The 22,750-nt window shown below is 42.6% G+C and overlaps 1 protein-coding gene across 2 annotated transcripts in view; it reads right to left on the bottom strand.

The window, feature by feature from the left end:
* The window catches only part of LOC121179286 (membrane-associated guanylate kinase, WW and PDZ domain-containing protein 3), a 117,825-nt gene that overhangs the window by 12,009 nt on the left and 83,066 nt on the right, over positions 1-22,750 (bottom strand). Inside the window, exons 3-11 of one of the 2 annotated variants that reach the window (XM_041034043.1) lie at positions 19,086-19,205; positions 13,348-13,554; positions 10,739-10,907; positions 8,450-8,529; positions 7,558-7,615; positions 6,195-6,301; positions 2,181-2,372; positions 772-1,419; positions 462-503 (exon numbers count right to left, since the gene is read on the bottom strand). In XM_041034043.1, coding sequence (XP_040889977.1) covers positions 462-503; positions 772-1,419; positions 2,181-2,372; positions 6,195-6,301; positions 7,558-7,615; positions 8,450-8,529; positions 10,739-10,907; positions 13,348-13,554; positions 19,086-19,205 — 1,623 coding nt within the window. The remainder of the gene's footprint in view (positions 1-461; positions 504-771; positions 1,420-2,180; positions 2,373-6,194; positions 6,302-7,557; positions 7,616-8,449; positions 8,530-10,738; positions 10,908-13,347; positions 13,555-19,085; positions 19,206-22,750) is intronic. The other variant, XM_041034044.1, reaches the window with a different exon arrangement.

Below are 22,750 nucleotides of genomic sequence, written 5' to 3'. Positions count from 1 at the left end.
GACTCGCGCACTGAAACCCTGGGGCGGCTGGAGATGGATGTAGGAGACATTTGAAGGGTGCTTTCCCTCCTCCCCCTCTCCCTTGGAATCGAGAACATCCCCACACTTATGTAATTCCCACTCTCAGGCTTGTAACAGACTGAATTAAGCCTCAATAGAAGTCGTCATAAACAGAGGCAGGTTGAGCGGAGGCACACAAGAGGAACGCTTGAGATGCACAGTTTGAATATGGAAAGAAGCAGCATCTGATAGCAAGAAACTGGGCTCTGACAGATCGAGTCTGACCATCATTAGCAACAGCTACAGGAGTGCAGGTGGATCTGTTCAGCTAAAAAAAGGCAGCAGCCTCTACTGTGGTGACCTTATACAGACCGCAGACACAGTGGCATCACCCAGGCTTCTACAGAACAACAGTGTGTGGTCAGTCAATGCCCCCCAAGCCAGCCGCAACACCACCTCACCTCCTGTCAGTATCAGCACTCTGACCTCACCTCCCATGGGCACTGTTGAAGTTGTATTGACAGCAACAGCAAATTATGTTACACACAAGAGGGCATAAAAGCATGAGAATAAATGAATGGCTTACAACGATAGGAGGAGGAGACAGATACACAGACAGAGAGAGAAACAACAACATGGATATACAGCCATCCAATCTGCCAGATAAATAAACAGATACATAGACGAACAGAAAGACAGTGAGAGAGTCAGATAGGCAGATGGATGACAAACAGACAAATGCAGAGATGTATCGTTGTGTAAGTCCCTCACCTCCTCGCAGAACTAGCACATTGACCTCGCTGCCAACTGGTAAATCCTTAAGGATGTCCACCACTTGGGCGTGGCTCAGAGTTTGGACATTTTGCCTGTTGATCTCCTTAATGACATCACCTTTCTGCAGGCCACGGCACCACTGGGCATCCAGGATCATCTTCACCTTCTGGCCCAGCGGGCAGTCTGCGATGGCAAACCCAAATCCTCCAGGGCCCTTCACCAGTGGAACACTCACCAGCTCCGGCTGTAGCATCCCCGGGGCCACCTCTCCTCGATCCCCCTGCCTCCCGTTGGGCATGGCTGCCACGACAGGCCGGCCGCTGGCATCTGTAGTGACATAGTGAAGCTCCTGAGAGGAGCCATGGAGGACATCACCTTTCACAAGCAGCGGCTGTCCATTGATGAGGGGCACAGCTGTCACCACTTCTCCACCATGCAGGGCCTGCTGGGGCTGAGCAGCCGTTGGAGGAGGAGGAGGAGGGAGAGGGTCGTCGCTGTCCAAATCCACATCTGGGGGAAGCGGATAGCCACGGCAAAGAACCATGTCTACATACTGGTTGATGGGAATGGATTGGAACATCTGCACCACCTCTGGATGGGTCTTCCCCAGCACACACATCCCGTTAATCTCAACAATCACATCACCTAAGACAGAGGGAGATAAGAAAATTTCTCTTCTGGTATTTAATCAAGACATCACTTTTCTACACTTCTTTGGAAAGCTCTTTTTTCTTCCTTTGTCAGATGAGTCTTACCTTTAAAATGCCCCTTTGCCTCTTTGCTGCACTCTCATATTTTCATTTTGGCAGCTCCCTGTACTTCTTCCCTTGCTCTGCTGTCTACCATTCATTCCTACTTCATTCCTGTCCCTCTTTCACTCGCTCCATTGTTAAACAGACCTGAACGGCACTCTCTGCCACAACTACAACTATGGGTGTAGATTTATGTCACTCTGTACCATTGTAACCATCACACACACACACACACACACACACACACACACAGTTCACAGCTGTTGGTTTATGTAGACAGCCGCAAGGCAGTGGAGAGATCAGAAACTAAACAACAAAGATGTTAGATGGCTTCACACCCACCTTAATCAGACAGCCTGCTATAAAACTATGCCCTTGACAGAGCTAGCGTTGTTGTTATTGCCTTGGTGAACTCATGGGACAGCATTAGGTTAAGTGAGCACCACAGAGGTAAAATTAATACCTCCAGGTGCATCATAGTTGGTAACAGTTGGCTGCAAAAGAATTTTCTGTAATATCGCAGAAATTAGCAGTTATAAACTCATAGATCTTCCTGCCAGCTAAATAAGATTTTAATGTTTATTTGAACAGGAATGCCCTTTTCTGTGGGGACTCTCGAAATTGTGAGAGCACATCTGTAGAAATTTTGCTCACCAGATGCCATCTTGTTGTCGTGGGCGGCAGGGCCGTCGCTCAGCACATTTTTCACCTGGAGAAACTCATCCGTGCGATCACCTCCGATGATGGTGAACCCAAATCCCTGGGAGCTTTTCTTCAGCGACGTGTGGTACATCTCCCCCTTCAGCTGGCTCGGGTCCGCCGTGAAGCCAGACTCACCTCCCTTACCTGTGCACAAAGTGTCCATGTGAGCATATGTGTGTAAACTGGTTAGGTGTGTAAAGAGCATCCTGAGAGCGAGGTGTACTGTTGAGGGAAATCCTGAGTAAATGACAAGCTTTATCAAACGCAAGTGAAATCTCCGAACAGTGCCGACATCAAACGCAGCAACGCTGATTAATGAATTCATATCCTTCTTGAAAGGCAGCAAAATCCATCCATGTCTGCATTGAAAGTCAATTATATGCATTATGTGCTGAGGATCAACAGAGTAATTAGTCATTTCTAATTAACAGGCATGATGTACATACCTAAACTAGATAAACCCATCAACAGGGACCTTATTGTGCAACCCTACTGAGAGAGGAGCACAAACAGACAGATAAAATGATATAAAACATTAGCTTTAGATGCTAATTTACTTGCTCCCAGTACAAAACTATGGAGGAGAACAGTGATATAAGACCTCTGACTGTGTCCAATTTAGCATGATGTCCTCTCTTACTCCCTCCGTCCTGCAGTCAGCGACTCAGAAAAAAAGAGGTTTGTCAGTGTAGACTTTTTATAACTTGAGTATGGAACAACTTAAGGTCAACGGCAACATCAATATGGACCAGCAGCTGGGCTGTGGCATACGCAATACACTAGATAACCAACAGTCAGGGTCACACTGCATTAAGCTGAGCAGCTTCCCTATCTGGCATTACTGTGGTATCAGCACTTTAGATCATGGACACCCCATTTTTTCCTTGCTGCCTGATGGTCCCTGGCCTGAACTGCCTTTTAGCTTCGACTCAAAAACAGTAAAACTGAAGCCAACCAGTGACAAATGGTGCACATCCAGCGGCTGTACTGCATATTGAGAGAATGTGATGTGGCTGTCAGCCTTTGGGATGTCAAAAATATCATTAAACGTTTAGAAATCATCCGTCATTTCTTTCTTTCTTTTTTTTTTTGGGAAAAACCTACTACTTTCTTGAATAGACTGCAGCAAAATTCAAAACACACAATACATTTGCCTGTCTCACAATCATTTCTGACCTGCCTACTGCCTGTGAAACTCAGTCCCAAGCCCACTAATTCCTACTGAAAATGTAAATCTTTAAAAGCAGGACATATAGTTTTATTTTTTTACATAAGCTACATAACTTCCTAGAATAGCTGGGCACTGTTGATTTTAGTAAATATCACACAAACTGGAAAAATACTGCATCTGCTGGACACTATTTTCTGCGGTAATTGGTGCGGAAGGCTAAGGCTGTGTGTGGGATTGACTCAAAATTAACTGTCACTGATGCATTTTTAAAAGGATTTTAAAAAAATGGGGCACAATTGAATAACATTAGCCTTTGGATACACAGATATTTCTTGTTAGGATCAATTCATTTTTGGTTTTGGTCTTTTAATGGCATTTGTGGACAATACAATATCACCTTAGTAAAGTCTTAGTAAAAGGTTAAAAGCACAAGTCACGTGTCAAAGCTGCCATTTGACAAAAGTTACACTTTGATGTAACCATTATTATGTGCTGCTAAAATTGGACTTTATAAGACTGCACAAAAGTATGTATATGCCTCACCTGAGAACGACTGCTGTGCAATCAACATGTAAATTTAAAGCTGCATATCTCCTTCCAGTACTTCCTCTTTATCTCTTTCTGGTGCACATGGCGACTGGACAACGACTTCCAATCACAATGAGCTCATTTACATATCTAGTTTTCAAGATCATAACAGAAACTTTCTAAGCTGAGCTGGAAAACCAACAACTGCATATTTTCCCTCTCATTTCCTTCAGTTTTATAAACGCTCTATAACATTTGGACGCTCGTGTGAGGAATTTAAATGCAGTCCCTCTCATACTATCAAATGGTTCAGCAGTCATAAACATCCACCGCAGACATAAACAGCTGTGAGTGACTGTAACTTATCACAGCCAGCGTGGACTCCAGATGTCCATACTGTTGCATGGATCAAGCAAAGCTCATTTACATAATCACATTCAAATTGCTTGATAAAGTCAACATGGAATTTTTTTTTCTTCCCCCGAGTGAGTGCCGAAATAACCATTCGACTGCACGTTTGTGTGTGAAGAAACAGACAGAGGTAATGGAGGGAGAAACAGAGAAACGGAGGGAGGAAGTGAGTGTGGCGTGTGCGAGCCTGCACTTGTGTGGGAGAGTCCAAGGAGGGTCTCTGTGCCAATGTTTGTGGGCAGACTTTGAAAGCCAGCGGCAGACAAAACCATTGGATCCACCACATCAAAAAGCCATGGTTTTTGATTTCTCATGTGTGACTCAGTTGTGTTGTAAATCTCCGGTGACATTATTCAGCATAATTGGGAGGACATCTTCCTGACTACATCAATGGGGCAAGAGCAGCTGCTGTTTCTAATAATGCACCTTGGACAGCAGAATTTAAAAACGACTGCCGTTCTGAGGCCAAGAGTTGACTAACAGGGGAAAGTCTCAAGTAAATAATGTAGACAACCAAATTAGAACAACGCGGGCATTGAACACAAAGCCTGGGACATCAGATGGATGACAAGCACAACAGCATAGCCTCCTCTATACATGATATATATATATATATATATCATGTTTTAATTGTACTGATTTCCATGATATAAATCTCACTGGGAATGTCATTTCTTGGAAAACTGACTAAAAGTCCGAATTGTTGCCCGAGGTGTAACTGCCGAGCAAAGACGCTTTGGTTTCATCATAGCAACCGTCTGACAGCTCACTAGGTTGTGTAATCGGTAATCAGGGGCGATATGTCGGTTTCCTTAGTCCCCACACACCTGAGCAGAGAGATGTCTGATTATGCTTGGCCTCTCTGACGTGCTGTTCCACCAGCTGTTGCCACATGCATCTCTAAAAGCCGTCCTCCTCCCCTGCATTCCCTCTCTCAGTCCCTGAATCCCTGCCAGCGCTAGCCTGTCTATCTCCACCGCTGCAGCACTGTAATCTATTATACATCCACCATAATGAAAACATACTTAATTCATAATGTTTATTGCAGGAGAAAAATGGCTTGTCAACCTAAAGAACAGACCATTACTGCAGAGCTGACAGAAACGTGTACTGTATATGAGCGAACCTGGGAAGTAAAGACTCATTTTGACAGTCTATTATTGTTTGAGGCAACTCGAAGGTTGACACATTCAGCTGACCTTGCATGAAACGGTGACGTTCCCACTGCTTTCTATTCTCAAAAAACATATTTATCACAGCACACTGACTGAGGTGAAAGGGTCGGCCTCTACACAGAGCAAAAGCCAAACTAATTAAACTACAATTATACTTTAGACAATTAGCTGATGCTCATGTCCAGAGTGATTTACAATGAGTACAGAATAAGCTCAGTGAAAATGTTATACAACTCCAATGAAGCCAAAACTCCTCCTATTGTTCTTGACTATCATACATAATAGTGAAGTAATGGAAGTACTGGATAAATTAATAAGAACACAGTGAAGGAGTGTCATCATTTTAGACAACTTCACTCTTACTGGAATTTCTTGTTCTCACCCAGACAGAAAATGGCAGTGCAAGTCAGAAAACTGGTGGAAGTAACTATAGTTATACATGTACATGCATGTCTTACACACCTGAGGGAGATGTCAAAAGCCTCTAGACAGGGTGCAATATCATGGTGTTTTTTAAGGTCGCTGTCTCATGTGTTACAGTAACAGTGTGGTGGTTGCAGGTTTCTACATGTGCAAAATCTAATTCTGTGTGTCCTTTATATAACTCCTCTGCAGTTATGGCATACTCCAAATGGAGTGGATGTCCAAGAGGGAGGACACTTTCTGCAGTGTTGTTGTTACCTTGGGAAGGTGCTGCCGCGGCTTGTTGGATCGCAGCAGTCTCCTGGCTCAGCTTCTTCTTTGCCTCCAGGACCGGGTTCTCAAACTGGGTTTTCTGGTTGATGTGACTGCAAAATAAACAGACTTAGATATATCAGAAGAGACTTGCTAACACACACACACACATGCACGCGCACACACACACACATGCACACACACACACACACACACGTCTAACTTGAGCTTACTGCACCATTTTTCTGTGATTAATTATGTATGCACATTCCCTATAAAGCAACCATGATTTTCTAATAGAGGGATGCCATAATGGCACCACTATAAATACCTTCATAAACACAGCACACATACAGTACAGTAAAGGCTGGGTTGCCTCCGCTTTATGCGGGGGAAACTACTATGGCTTTTAGCCATTTAATATTGTAGGAAATGAACCCCCCGACTGCCAGCAACATCCTGTTCCTCTACAACAAGGTAAACAGCCTGTTGTCCCCCTGGCATTCAAACCACAGCTATTGTTTCATAGTGAGCTCATTTCAAGCTAAAACACTGGTAGCTACAAGCCCCATCTATATACCATTGACTCTCCTTGTCTAAACAGTGCGAGTTTCTCTCACTTGTCACTTCTTCCTAGGAGGGATCCTTCTGCAGTCTGAGCAATAAAACAACGCGAGCGTTCCCATTTTCTTTTCATCACCACAGATTGCTACCTCTCCTTCCAGCCCCCACTCTCCTCCCTCCATGAATTCTAGTTGAAAAACTCCCCACTTCCCTCCACTGCTGTTACAATGGCAGTGTTTCACTGATTTCCTGCTGGGGTGGTGAGCACAGAAACACACATTTCGCACACGCACGGACGAATATACAAACAATATGCGAATACGTATACGCAGACTCGCATTCTATACACACGCTTACTTACACAAACGCTGGCAGAACACAGCGAGAGCACAATCAGCGTTGTGTTCATATACAGGTCACTGCAATGTTCCCTGCAGAGTTTCATTTTGCCACCCACTGATAAACAATGGGAAAATCCTGATCAGAATCTTCAACTGTTCACCAGGTAAATGCTTCCTCTCTGCATGTTACATAACTCGGAGCATCCTCACTGGGGATGAACAAAATGAGCTGTGTGCTACATCCATTTGTTTATTTTTAGACGGTATTGATTAATGCCGGTCCACTGCTAATGTACACTAAGCAGTGTAATATGCACTTGTGCCGTGATGCCTCTGGTGAAATGCTTTTGTGTGCTATGTGCATCTGTGAGGAACAAGTGTGATAAAACAACTGAACGCTGTTTGTGATGATGGCAACGGGAGTGCTTGGAAATTACGTGTATTAATAAATCAATAAAACTTACTCGACGTAGTACGTGCCGTACTGTGGATCATCAATTTCCTCCCAGCCATAAGGTAACTCTGCAAAAGAAAATAGTGTTACATTGTGTTGTTGGACAATGCAAATACAGAGCACACACAAAGATAACAGAGGGGGAGAAAGAAGAGGAAGAGCAGACACAATATTTAGCAGACAATGAGTTGGGAGTTGTAACCCATTCAACATGATGGTGAGATACAGCAGTAGTTGCCAGTGTATTTTTCCCCCTGACTGGGATGTTTAGCATAAGAAAGTAGCCATGAAAATAGCCTACAATAACGTAGTGAACATTTCTGTGGTTTCAACAAGCAGGTCGGCTGGAATGGCTGATGTACGTCATGCACTGATGAACATATCAGGCGGAGGGAGAGAAAAAGAGGGAGAGAGACGGAGAGACAGAAAAGAGCTCTTCACGCAAGAGAGAGCTTTGGAGTTGCTTTTCAGAAGCAACACACCAACTAGCTTTCCGTCCGCCTGTAAAAATCCATTAAAACCAGGCTGGAAGGGTCCCACTCTTTCAGCCGCGGCCACTCACTGTCTCTGCCTGCACTTAAGCCCACATTAGCATCCTGGGGATACAAAGGCACGTCTGGAATTCTTTAAAGTAGACCCCAGCACTAGATTTCAGAAAAATTAGGCCGCTTGACTGTGATGCTTGGGGTTACTCTTAGGTGATGCGTCATTTCGAAAAGAAGTTACACTGTCATATTTTAGCCTGGCTGGTTATTTGACTAAGTGCGTGAAAACGTGTGAGGCAATGTATCATCTAACGTATGGCATATACACATGTGGTATGCCCTTGTGTAAATACATATGCAGGAGTTAATGGAATAACTATGCTTGCGTAGACCAGCTGAGTAGTGCAGTCTACATACCTCCATCCTCACACTTCTCAGGGGGCTTTGCCTTCTTTGCCAAGCGGGGGTCCAACCATGTAGTCGTCTTGGTATTGTGACTGTGGAGCATAAAGAGCAGTCAGGAAATATCAAGAATAAAGACCCGCACCAGCATGTGCCAGCAGAGAAACTGCTGCTCAACCACGAACAGCCAACCAAAGGATGCGCCACAACAGTGTGTAATATGCTCTCATGCAGAAGGGTTAGTGGATTCACCAACAAACATGTGATCCATTGGTTTACGTTCAGCTGTCACATTACCGTGTTTATGGTTAGGTGGCCTTTTCAGAGGGGAGAAAAAAAACCCTCTGAATGTGAAACACGACAAACTCGTTTATCCTCAAATGTGTTAAACAACTGGGGTGTGTAATCAGGAGGAAAATCACAATGGTCTTCTGATATCTTCAGAGACAAGTGGCTCAGAGCAAAATATGAATAAAACACACAGGCTCACTCATGCACACACACACACACGCATGTATGGACACCCATACACATAGAGTAAAGGCCTCTAATAGAGGTTTGTCTGCTCGATTGCTCTAAAATTGAAGCACTGATTGGTTTAGAGAAAGAGCTAAACCTGATTTTATGAAAACTTGAGATTTTAAATGTGTGCTGTTTGGTAACGAAAACAACCGAAATAACTGTGCCAGTCTGTGGGAACAAATCTGAGTATTTAAACCTTCCTGAAGCTCTGAGCTTTATTTGTGCTATCAAAGTGCGGCCTAGAAATATTTAAACTGTTGTCAGTCAAGTCTGTTATTATAAAAGGATGAGTATGTGTTTACTACACTCAGTTCATTCTTTCTTTCCCTTTTATGTGAATGTGTTGCTGCTGAGCTGCTAATTTTTTTTTAATCACTGATGAGACATGATGTGACTTGTAGATCACAAATCTGTCATTACGCATGCAGAATCAAACCTAACCCTACTGTTGGACCGATCAGATACTGATTTGATACTGACAGAAACATTTATCTGTGTTTCATTATGCATGAGGAAGACAGCAGTAAATACAATGCTGTATGACATCAGATATACAAACACCACTTTCATTTTTAATATCACATCTTGCCGCATACCCCGCTGCAGTTGTAAGATAACATAATTTACATAAGTAACAATGCTCAAGTCGTTAGTTGCCCTAAATTTCAACACTTGTCATTCAGAGCACAGACTGTACAACACCTGATCAAGCTAAAGTCATCGCTCATGTCTGTGGGCTTTGTCTTACTGTCTGCGTAATGGCTCCTGTTATTCTATTTGTCTTACTGTGCCATGAAAAGAATTCCAAGGCCACTGCTTCATACTTGCAGCGTAAATGTTTAACACAAGCTCACAAATACATAGTTTCATTTACACAAGAGTCATTTATTCAAGTACAATTTCCTAAAGCAGCCTTATTCAAACAGGAGTAATCTGCAGTTGCTTTGGGGACTAATTTCAGCTGCAGATTAATACGCATATGTTGCACTAATGGGTATTTATAGAAACAGGTCAGTTTATGTGGGACTGACATGTTCACGGTAATGACGGAACTTTTCACCCAGCACCATGTTGTGGCTCACTGATGTGTTTTTAAAAGTTTTTGGCTATACAGACAATTCCGTGTTTTTCTAATGGCAAAAGCACATTTTACAATTCTAATGACATTTGTTATTTGTTGACTGTAAGAAAAACATAAAACACTGCATTGGTGTCAGCAGTTACTGTCCCTGTTCTTCTCTGTGAGCAGAATGTATAATTTCAACAGGCCACCTACAGTTGAAACGCGGTAGATTTAGTATGCATGGCGTTACACTGAATATCGTTCATAATTTCTCCTAGAAGATGTGCAGTAATGCCTGACTTTTTGCGGCTGACAGCACGTGAGAGATAAATGTGTTTTAGAAACTCAGATTCAGTGAAATGTTTGCATTAAAATGCAAAATGTATTCAGAGCTGCAAGTAATGATAATTTAACCTACTGATTAATTTTTCAATTACTTGTTTAGTCATTAAAATGTCAGAGAATAAGAATGTCCATCACAATTTCACAAATGTGTCCTCCTCCAATTGCTCATTTTGTCTGAACATCCGTTAAAACATTATAATAATCCTCATATTGAAATTGCACCAAACATAGAGACGTGTGGTGTTTTTATTTCATAAACCAATATAAAATTTAGTACTTTGTTGCTAAAAATGCTGATTAATTTCAGCTGATGCTCATCAATTAGTCAGCTGACTAAATGGTCACATGACTGGTAGGTTGCGTCTTTCACTTACTCTATGAAGTAGACCATGCCGGTCTCAGTGTAAGCCATCTCCCAGTTAAGGGGCAGGGGTTCCAGGCTGTCATCGCGAGGAAGCGAGCTCCACGTGCGGAAGTCCATGGAGCTACTGGACTGGGTATAGCTGGGCACGGCTTTCCTCCAGTCTGCCCTCTCTTTGTGCTCTGGAGAGAGGAGTGGGAGAATAGATTAAAAGTGGAACCACAGGGAGAAAACAGAGCAGACAGAGCGGAAGGTTAGCCGGCAGGAACACCTCTGCCCTTCTGTTTTCCTGCCTGCTGCAGGGAGTGGAGGGAGGGCTGATGTCACTCATAGGATTTGCATGAGAGTGATGGTGTGCGTGTCTTCGCCAAAGGGCTGTTTTGCATTTGCATGTGCACACAGTGTTAACGCTCAGGCCTATGTGTATGTTTGCAATCCCTTTGGGCTGCAGTGAAAGAGGCAAGGATTCATATTAGAAAGGGCCATTTGAACCCTGAGGAGGTTTCTGTATGATAATATGTTACTGCTGCTTTTCACATATATTCTACTGCATCTGGAGACACTCCCCTTTAATGAGAAGCTGCTCTACAATGAACATGAAACATACAACAAAGGCCCTCCTAATTCACTTAGCACTTCATGCCTTCCCTCAGAAGATGGTTATAAAGGGATGAAACACGAGTGCTTTTCATCCTTTTCTTTTTATGTGAAGCTAACCTCCTCACAACAGAGGATAATGCCAAAAGATGTCACGACAAAAAAAGCATCTCTGGGGAACATATCTCCTAAAGATCATTCCACCTGAATTTTGAACACATTTTTTAGAGTGTAAAATTGCTGAAAATTCAAGCACAGAGCCCCTCAGCAGCATCAACGTGTTGGTTATTTGTAGTTTCTAAAACACTTTTTTCCTTTGCCTCTCTGATCAAAAACAACGCTTCATATTTTTAGACACAAACACACAGAGAAAACGCACATAGCGCGTTTGAAGACAGTGTATGTGCTGCAGCCGTGTAAACACTTGGAGAACCAGCCTGAGGGCAGAGCCTTAAGGAGGGCTGAGGTCTTCAGTAGGGTTCACAGCAGGGTGAGGGCCCACTCCATGATACGAGTCAGATGGGTTATAGAGGGACTGCGTGGGAGGGGGCGCGATAAGGACAGTCTGAGCAAAGATGGGGGAAGCTGCAGTCAAGAGTTTAGAGACTTAGAGCTCACATTTTCCATTAACCTCTTTTTTCATTCGACCATAACTCTGCCCATCTATGGCTGGTCTGAGACTTCTCTGCCACAGCTGTGGGCTGTAGCAGAGCAGTCATTTGTGACTGCTTTTCTTTCCATAAAAAGAACTCCTGGATGTCTGGGCATCATTTTGTGTTTGATTTCAATATGACAGAGCAGTTGGGTAAACAGACTTCGGATCTCTGTGAATCCTTTGTACAGCTGAGCAAGCAGTGTTTGAGCCGTGACTGTCAAAACAATGTTTCATTCGGAAAAAAAAAAAAAAAAATTCAGCCTGGACTTGCCTCATTGTTAACCCCAATTCTTTTACTATAAAAACCCAGGTATGGTGCACACTATGTAACCTATTTCTGTTGCAGGCTTGTTCTCCTTGTGAGCATTAAGGACAGATTTGCTCCTTGGAGAGCTGAGGAGTTGTCCTGATTGATCACATACACAGTGTCCTGCTCTCTGGATCAGACTTTCTCAAGGTGACCTGTGCTACAGTATATTAGAAGGTAACAGTAACATCTTTGCAAATGGAAGATCTGTCTCCACAGACATATTTAAATGTGATAGCAGTTAATAGATCTTCCATTATATATATATATATATATATATATATATATATATATATATATATATATATATATATATATATATATATATATATATGAAACTGATTTCAGGTAGCTTTCCCCCACTTCTGTATTGGATTAGGTCTGAAACTGCAGAGCCTCTACTGTGAGCACCACAAACAAAATTCTGTTTTCCTCCGTTGTCTTGGGCTCAGAGGTAAAGAGGAATATCCAAAAACCTATGCAAATGAAGTCATTACGATCATCATGGTTTGATAACAACAGCGCTAAGTGTTGTAATTTTTGGCGAATGGGTCCTTTAAATAGTACTGCAGGTCAACTCCTTTCAGTATCACGTTAGTTCTTAAACACAAAAAAAGTGTATTAAACTGATTTAGAAAGTTTGCACCAATAGTTACACTTTCATGCACAAATCTTCCCCATCTGACATCCAATTAAAAAGAAAAGTACAAAATACTGTTTGATCTGAGTCTACAAAATAGTCCGACTGACAAATAAATGAGAAGCAAAAGGCACAAGATTTTAAGTGAGATGATCACTCTTCTCAGGAGGAAGCAGTCAAATAATCTTTTAATGTTGTTTTATGTGACGAATGGAGATTTGCACGGTACTGTGATGTCCTCAAACACACACTGGGCCCATCAAACTGTAATACAATCTGCAAAAAGCCAAAGTCTTTATATCTCACAAGAGAAACAGACAGTGACATTGACCTAATGTGGCAATTCCACAACCAAAGGACAAACAAAGTATGGTAGAAACTCTGTTATTTAACATGACATTCTGTGCTTTGACATTTACTGACCAGGCAATCCATTGACCAGCGGTGGCCTCTCATCATCATCTTCCTCCTCAGGGACCGCGCTGTCCTTCCTGTCCATCTTGCTAACTGATGTGGTGCGTTTCCTGGGAACCTCGCCACCGTAGTCTTCATCAAACAGCACCTGATCCACCAGGTCAGGCTGCACCAGGTTAGGCTCCGCCGGAGGCTTCGGGGTCCCATAATAGTTGCCTTAGAGAGTAAAATATGGAGAGAACAGAGAAAGGAAGAGAAGAATAAGAAGATGAGACTTACTCTTAAAATAATGTCACCACAAACAGATAAGGAAGCACAGGAAAGAAAACTAGAGTGCAGACCAGCATGAAAGAAAAAAGGAACAGTAGGTTTGACAGAAACTGCACAATATCTATGTATGCTATGTGAGGGAAGAAGACACAGTCAGAGAGATCATCCACCATGTCTAACATCACTCCAATTAACCTGCTTTAAAAAAAAAAAAAAAAATCTCCAAATGTCGCACACCAGCACTCATAGTTGACTATTTACAAGTTTCAGAAATCAGCTTCCTCTGCATGGTTTTCACGTCTCTTAACCCCCTGCTTTGTTTTCCCTCGATAACTGCACCACAGGCCTGTCATGACTCATGTAACATTAAAATCACTTCACTTGGAATTTGCCAGCAACTAATTACACTGATCATTGAATACAGCAATTATCTATCTCTCAGCTTGCTTTTTTTTTCCCTAATGAAGAAAAACCTTGTGTTACAGATTATAATTATTCAGTTGGATAACAGTACTCTGTAAAGAGAGAGCGGGGGTGTGGGGGAGGGGGCAAAACTTTGTTAAATTATTTGCTCATTTAGCTCATGGGGTGATCCATCTATGTATGGCTGGTGAGCAGTATGTGAAACTCAATTTAGGCGTAGAATAAATAATTATTCAGCCTCTATTAGGATTATAAATAATGTGCAAAGTAATTTATATCTCTACCATTTATTATGATTATTTGTTTGCTAAATGCCTCTCTGTCAGATGTGTTTATGAAATAATATGAAATTAATGTTTTGGCAATACATTTCTGTAAGGTCAAATATTTACTCGGTTGTTACAATAAGCAATCATCATATTGAGCCCACTCAGCTAAATCATGATTTGTAATTAGATTAATTAAAGAATAGGGAGAGGTACCACTGGGAAATAGGGATTTTCAAAAATTTAATTAGCCTCCATAAACTTGATCTTATTTTCATTTGGACCCAGCTGCGTATGGGATCGTGGTATTAGGAATCTTTGATGTGCTTCAGCATGAACATGTATACATCACAAATGCCGCACTGTAAGGGCTGCATTTATCAGCTCCAGATCTTTTTATAGCTTGGTACAAAGAGGGAAAGCTGTCAACGGCATGCATGCCAGGAAGAACAGAGGGCTCCGAGGAAACATCATAGCCATTCCAGCATCTTTACAGCACGATACAGTAACCCCACAACAGCTTTTTTCATAAGTGAGCCCATCTCCAGCCTGGCCTCATCTCCTCAGGCGTGCCAACTACAATACACAGCAAACTGGGTTAATGCAGCTATGCTCGTCTTCCTCAAAGCCGCCGAAAGGTTGAGGAGGAGAAGGAGGCCAGATGAAAGCCTGCCCCTCCCTCCTTGTCACTTGACTCTCTGTTTACTAAGCGACACTCATCCGTATTTGTCAAAGATGGCTTCATTAACGGGGGCGGCACAACGATAGCAAGGAGAGATTGGGTCTGCTGGCTAATCTCCGCCTGTCTCCTGCCACACGGCGACATTCATCAGCCAGACGCTACCTCTGTGATTAATTACTTACAAACATGTCTCTTGGCCCCTAATAAATGTGTGCTGCAAATATAGAGGTGTGTGAAAGCAGCGCGTCAGTGAAGATTTGTGGCACCATTTGCCATAATAAATGGCTGGAAGCCTCATAATCTGATGAACAGGGGAGCTTGTCCGACATTACTTGTGATCCTCGTGTCACAGGGTTGATGAGCCAAGAAGAGTGAGAATCCTTTTTATGCATGAGCTACGCATGGTCACGAGTACTCTTTCATCTTGCCAAGATCACGAGCAGAGAGAGCAGACGCAGCCACACAACCACAAAACCATCCATCCAGTGAACCACACATCTCAAACTAACGCATAAATTCTGCACTCCCATTCACACCCAATTTAATCTCCAGGTCTGTTTTCCTTCCTTGTTAAAATCCGACTCATTATCACAATGGGGATCCCAAAACAACAGGTTTGAAGTGGATGTCAATTTGGCAGAATTTTGTGTTCCCTGGTAGAAGATTGGAGATGTCATCTGTCAGAAAAAAAACCTGCACTCTCTATGTGGAGAATTTCATTTCCTGGCAGTTCCCTCCAGTCTTGAACTTCACCACACTGGACTGTTCAGCTCTTGTCCGGCTGCTCTGAAAAAGTGACCCAACCTGAATCTCAGAGGCACCGAGAGTAAGGAGGGGACCAAGAGTCCAGAGAGCCTTGCTCCCAGTGCCCGGCGCAGATGGCTGATGGGTCTGCTTGGCAACCTGGGACTCTCTGGACCAAAATGGAGCAGCAAGCATGTCTACCAATCACAGAGCAGCCTGGACTCACAGAAACAGCCTTACCCTGGCGAGGTATGCATGTTTGTGTCCTGTCCTAACCTCTGCTCAGCATTTCTTAAGAGAGGGTGAGAGATTAACAGGGTCATGGACGGCAGAATGATTTATAAAAGAGCTGATGAGAGAGTGTTTAAATTGAAATCATGTGCACAATGCATTAAATGACTCCCAGAAAATATCTTCTAAGTAGAGAAAAACTATTATACATGAACCATTAACATAATGAGCATTCAGGCAAGTCATTTGGGACTATTAGTGAGATCATTATGATTAGCTAAGGATCCCATTAGCTTAGTACCTTGAGCACAGCTCACTTACTGTGTACTTATAAACTGAAGGTAATTCATGAACTCTTCACAGAAGGAATACAGCCCATGTGGCCCATACAAGAGGACGCCTGACCTTGTTTATTTCTCCCTTTTCAGAGAAAAAAAAAAAACAGGCTGCGTTTGAAGCACGACTAAATGGAATAAATCCCGTTCCTCGATCCGATTACTTCCAGCTCCTCTTTGAGTTCACTGTGCCGCTGAGAGATCAACACTTTCTGCCACAGTAGCCATGGAGCGTTTGTGCTGACTGGGTTTAAGAGGAAGAGAAGAGGAGGGGGGCAGCCACTATCAGAGTGTTCAGTTCTCTCTCAGGGATAGTGTACTGAAACCTTCCAACTTTTGAGAAGCTAATCCACACATCTGCGTGCAGCCAAGGCAGTCCTTGCTTTCACTGGAAAGGAGGTTTCCATTGGGAGCTGAGGAGCTCAGCACGCCTCTGTATCAACACACTCTTTCTACTATATGCTGTACCTCAGTTTGCTCTCCATTTCTCTCTCTCTACCCAGAGTGAACCTCTCTATAAAGGTGTAAATCCCGCCTGGCTTCAGCTCAGAGATGAAGGACAGCTTGTGGGCGACTTGGCAGCTCTTGAAACCTGATCTTCGAGTTCTTAGATGATCTGTCCCGACACAAGGAAGGACGGGATTTGTTCTGTGTGCACAGATGTACAAGTGTGTACTCATACGTGTGTGTACCTGTGCGTGTGTGTGTCTAATGTCATTGCTGCCACCGTGCTAAGACTAAGATGAGGGTTGGGGGACTGGCACCTTATCACAGGGATCAGGGACTGTTGGAAGAACCTGCCTCAACAGGCCCATCACACTTCACGTTAAAATATGCACTTCACCATCCGTAAACGCACACACACACACACAAAGTTCTACAGACACACAGCAGCAGAGACACACTTGTGCACACCCAGACGAAGCTGCTCTCAGCCTTAAGGCGCTTTCTCTCTGGATGAGGATTTGACTTTATCTTTTAATTCTCCATCATATAGGAAGCACAAGATGCAGCTGAATGGGAATGGGAGAATGGTGCAGAGAAGGTCCATTCACGCGACCAGAGCTTGCCCCTCAAACATTTAGAAAAATCCTCTCCCATTTCACAGCAGCCTGGATTTGCAGTGAGAAAGAATGAGCTTAAAGAGAGCAGGAAGATTATCATGTTATTGCCATAATCATTGCGCAATGTGAGAGAAATCCTCTGTTCCAATCCCTTCATGACACAAATACACTGCGACCGTCTGACTTTCCAAGACCTCTGAATGCAGGGCAAGTGCTTATGCTTCATTGTAGTATAACATGTTAGAAATGGTAAATATTCGGCCGTTAGGCTGTTTGTCAAGCTGGAATATCCCTCATTGTGTAAACTTCTTACTGGAAAGAACTTGACTGTACTTGTCACCCTATTGTTAAGTACAAGTCACCACTGACTAACATGCTTACTGTACCTAGATGCTGTCAAATGAACATTTATAAATTTAGTTTTTTAAGAGAGAAAAGAGGAGAGGGCACTTTAAACAGTCCTAAAAGTTCAAGTTCAAGTTTGGGTGCAGTTCTGATGAGCCAAAGCTTACTGGCTGAGAGTGTGTGAGAGGAGAGGGGGAGGAAAAGGAGAAGGGAAGGCTGGTTCATCCCATGAATAAAGCATGACTTGAGAGTAAGAACACGAGTGGGACCTCCTGATGTGTGACTGTTCAGCCAGCCGGTAGGATCAGCAGGTTGACTGGTTTACATAAGGTCACCGTCAGGTGCTACAGCTGCTTGCATGCTCACACATTGTGTGAATATGTATTGTATACTGTATTGGCAGGAACGGACAAAGGCGTGCTGACACAGACACATAAAACACACAGAGGGAAGCAAATCCCATACACTGACAAAGTACACAATGTATTCATACAAGCATGAGGATACACATGAATTTAAAGACTAACACACACCACAAGTGCGCATAGGATGAGCACTCAAATTTCAAAAAAGACAAAAGGTCAGAAACATCTGTGTGTGTAAGAGGACTGTTGGTTACATCCTAAAGGGTTTCATCTTAATATAAAGGCGAGTACAGCCTGGTCCTGTCTTGCATGTGTGTGATGCAGCTGCACTTACACACACACACACACACACACACACACACACACACACACACACACACACACACACGCACACTCATTAAAATTCCACAATCAAAAAAAACCATAGCAAATGTATGACCTATGATCCCAATAGGATTTATCATTGTAGTCCACTAACTGTTTCAGTGTTTGGAGCAGAATCAGAAATCTACCCGGATACCACACCTGTCACTGCTGGTTCTTTCTGGTTCTAAAAGGCTGGCTGGTAAAGCATTTACTTTCAGGCAAACATAAGGTTGCCTATGTTAATCCATGTTAATGCCCATGTTAATCCATGCTGACAAAAAAAAAAAAAAAAAATTACACCCTTGTGCAAATTTCTACAGTATTTCCATTTATATTTAAATCTCAGGTCTGCATGCTTCATCCCTCAGTGGTCCATTCTACACACAGAGTGGAGAAGCTGAATACTGGAGTTCATCTCAAGGGCTGCGAGTATCGCTGCTAATCTGACTGTCACTTCTAAGAAGTCTTTAATCATGTTTCACTGATCAATACATTTCGTCCCGCTTGTCACATTTCACAAAGGGAGGCTGTAAGTCATAATGACTGTGAATATTGAGCTTACACTCACTCCATTATACAGAGCTGTCAGTGTGAATCGTGTACATAAAATGCATGCAGCCACACACACAGCTTTCTAATATTCTGAAACCACCAACCATCATAGGTCCCACTCTCCAGTAGAAGTCCACTCTCCTCCAGGATCCTGAAGTCTCCAACACTGATGAAGTTGTAGTCCACGCCTGGCACCTCGCCCTCGCGAGGAAGCCGTGTGGTGCCTGGAAAAAAAAAAAAAGAAAAGAAAAATGCATAAACATACAGGTCCCAACATGTTCTCGATAAGAACGATAAGTGTAGACAAGCGTAGATAAGACAGGAGTGTGGAGAATGTTGCTGTTTGGAGAATCTAAGAAAACAGGTTGTTTTTAGGTTAATGACGATATATCATACAATGCATTTTAAAGAACTCTGAAATTTTTTTTTTCAGCTTACAGGTTCTGAACTGAATTCATCATGCAGAATACAAACAGGTTTAAGATTTCCACAGAACAAAAGCAACAAGATGCAACCATTCAGCTCCAGTTCCTTATTGAACATGCTCTTTCTGTCTGTCGGTGCAGCAACAAGACGTGTAACAATAATGAGTTTGGCTGCTGAACTTGTAAATAAAAAGTTTTCTCTCACCACAGATACACAGTTTGAGAACTATCTTGACATTCCTTATTTATGACTCACAAGATACAGAAGATCCACTTTGTAACAGTGTTTTTTTTTTTTTATCTGTACAAGACTGTAGCACATTTAATGAAGGGTGGATATTACATTTTGGAACAAAAACCCAAAAAGACCTCGGTGCCATCCTGTGAAAGATGGATAATTGATGAAGGTCTGCGGAGCACTGAGGGGCGTAATTAATTTAATCCTTTATGACTAACTGCAGCTTCTGCTAACAAGTTATTATTGGGAGGTTCCTGATATATGTTCTGGCTACAGCTGAAATGAAGAAAACAGCTGGGAAAATAGGGATATGAAATATGATGGAAGCAGTGGGTTGTGTAAAGTCCTGGTCTGGTTTAGTTTCCATCCTATGGATTGCAGGCTAAATGCAAATGACATGAGGCCAATCTGAGCGCAGGCTTTGCTCCTGTGGTGAAGCCAAAGTCTATTTCAATGCTGATGGGAGCTTTCACCCTCCCAGGATGAATATCCACAAGGCACAAATGGACACCAAATGATTACATTGGCATGAGGATTATGTAAACCATATTCCATGAATAAATAAGTAGGATTGCGCACTCAAGTCTAATTAGGTGGTGTGCCACCAAACTTGTAAACTCCACAGAAATAACCACAGCTGAACAGGAGGAAAGACAGCAGTTATTTATTGGATGGGAGGCTGAACAAAGCACACAGGGTGAACCAATCATCTGTGCCACATTCCATAGTAGTCTATGTCACCTAAATTTACTGTCACCCATGGTTATGGAGCAAATACATTTATTCACTCTGGTAAATCCTTTTCAGGGTCGGGCAGAGGACAAAGGGGTGAAAGCAGGAGGAGGAGGGCTTTGGAACAACCCGGGCAGACCACCAGTCGATCGCAGAGGCTAACATAAAAAGTCATTTATATTCAGAAAAACAGGCAATTTAAAACCTCAGATCAACGTGATTTCAATGTCAGAGGAAATCAGAGCACACTGAGGAGCTGTGAGCAGCACGGAGCGGAGATGCAGACAGAGACACAATACAAACTCCACACAGATTATCAACTGAAGCCAGGAATGTCTTGCTGTGAGATGAGTCAGAAGAAGACTGTGTATCAGGATCGCAGTTTAATGACTGAATATTCTTTCACACATTCAGGCAATTTGACCCTCAACGTGCCTGCGTACAACACCAAAAACACACAGTGGCAGCAGCAAACAACAATAGTGTTTTGTATTACTTAAACATTGAGGACTTTTGCTGATCTGTTTGGTTATAGTATGTTGCATTGAAAAAAAACCTAAATAGCGTATTCTGATACGAATCTGATGGAATCTCATTTAAATGTGTTGTTGCATCTCCCACGTAGATTTCTTGACACTTGTGGAGTCTGAGCCAATTAGCAGCGAGGCAGCTCTGCGGATTGTGATGGCCCCATGGCCTTTTAAGTAACTTTATGTTGCCATTCCCTTTTGTTTTTCCACTCTTATATTTTCTTGCTAATTGGACTGTGACAGCTTCCCTGCATCCAAACAGAGAAGTAAAATCACAGTTTGAAAAAGGAAAAAAAAAAAAAACAACCATCAGAGAGGCTTCCTTCCACAGTGTGCCTTGATACCACAGTTTGTGCTACCAAAAGCAGTTGACATTGCATCGTGTGTGAGAATGCCAGCCTCTGCTGCTTCTCATTACCAACTTGTCTGCCTGCCGGCACTGGCTTTGGTCCCTCAAAAATGTCCCCTGTAGCCCAATTACTTGAGCCACAGTTATGTACCTGCCAAGTATCTCCCCGAGCCATCATCCTCGATGTCACACCGATATATACCATAAGCCTCCTATTGTGGATCAGTCGCCGACAATATAATGAGGGCTCGCGGAGCTTTGAGGGTACAGCCAAGTGAAAGCAGCACATCTTTTAAAGCAGAGCTTTGTAACATCTTGTCGTACCTTCCTTCACAGTACATGCATTGACACAGTGGATATGCCTTCAAACAACCTGCTGGAGGCTGGCCTTTCAAACAAAATATGTATACTGAACAGAGTGCAATCAATACACTGCAGTTATTTAAAACAGACAAGAGAGTGGAGTTTGTATATGGAAAGGCTTTATCAAAGAAAGCAAAGATTTTCCGTCAGCATATAAAGTTATACACACTGTTGGTTAACACAGGGGAGAATGCATTTAGAATGCTGGGAAACAGCTATGCACAGTATTAGGTGTAGCGAGGAATTGTTTGACATTTTAGGAACTACTCTTGTTCACTTTCTTGCCAAGAGTTAGGTTGAAGGATCAATACCACTCTCATGGCTGAACAATAAATATGCAGCTACAGCCAGCAGCCAGTTAGCTTAGCTTAACATACAGACTGGAAACATGGGGTGCTGTGAGTGTCTAAAGATAAAAAGTATAATGCTGTAGTCACTTCAACTGGATATTGTAATGCAAGATCAGAGAAACTGGCTGAAATAATATGTTGTTAAATGTTCAATATCAACATGACTTGTCCAATAAGTTAATTAACAACACATCCTCATTACACAAATAGAAAACATAAATCAAATGAATTAAGTTTCCTACAAAACTTATCTGCTGTTGCAAATTAGCTGTATATAAACGTAATTTCTGGGAGACAGGGTTGTCTCAAAGACTCTTAGAAAGGAAGCTAAAAAGCTTATTTTCTATAATGTCAAGCTTTTCCTTTAATTTTACAACCGTGCACAGAGCTTGAAGCCATGCATCTACATGTGTCTGTGTGTGTCTGTCTATCCTGGACTGAAACAAATGTCACTTTAGTTTTGCAAGGTCTCAGGCCTGTGCACTGCCGAGATCTATTTTTCAAACCATCTGGACTGAGAGGATGTCACGACGGGAACATCAGAGGTAGTCAGTCACAAATTGCAGGCCATAAATTTAACATGGTGATTTCCTGCACAGTTTCATGTTGGTACTTCAAAAAAAGATGGCTTAGGGCATTGCTGTTGAAATGTCGAGAGTGAGAAAGAGGGAACGAAAGCAAAAAAAAAAAAAAAAAAAGCAAAAGTCTTTTGGTCCTTTTGTTGAGCGTCCGCATTTAACAAATGACACTGAGGCAAGCTCTGCCACCCAAATTACTGTGCT

Source organism: Toxotes jaculatrix, chromosome 3, assembly GCF_017976425.1.
Source record: "Toxotes jaculatrix isolate fToxJac2 chromosome 3, fToxJac2.pri, whole genome shotgun sequence".
Classification (NCBI taxonomy): Eukaryota; Metazoa; Chordata; class Actinopteri; family Toxotidae; genus Toxotes; species Toxotes jaculatrix.
Note: the sequence above shows the minus strand (reverse complement) of the source record. Positions and strands in the feature narration are given on the sequence as shown.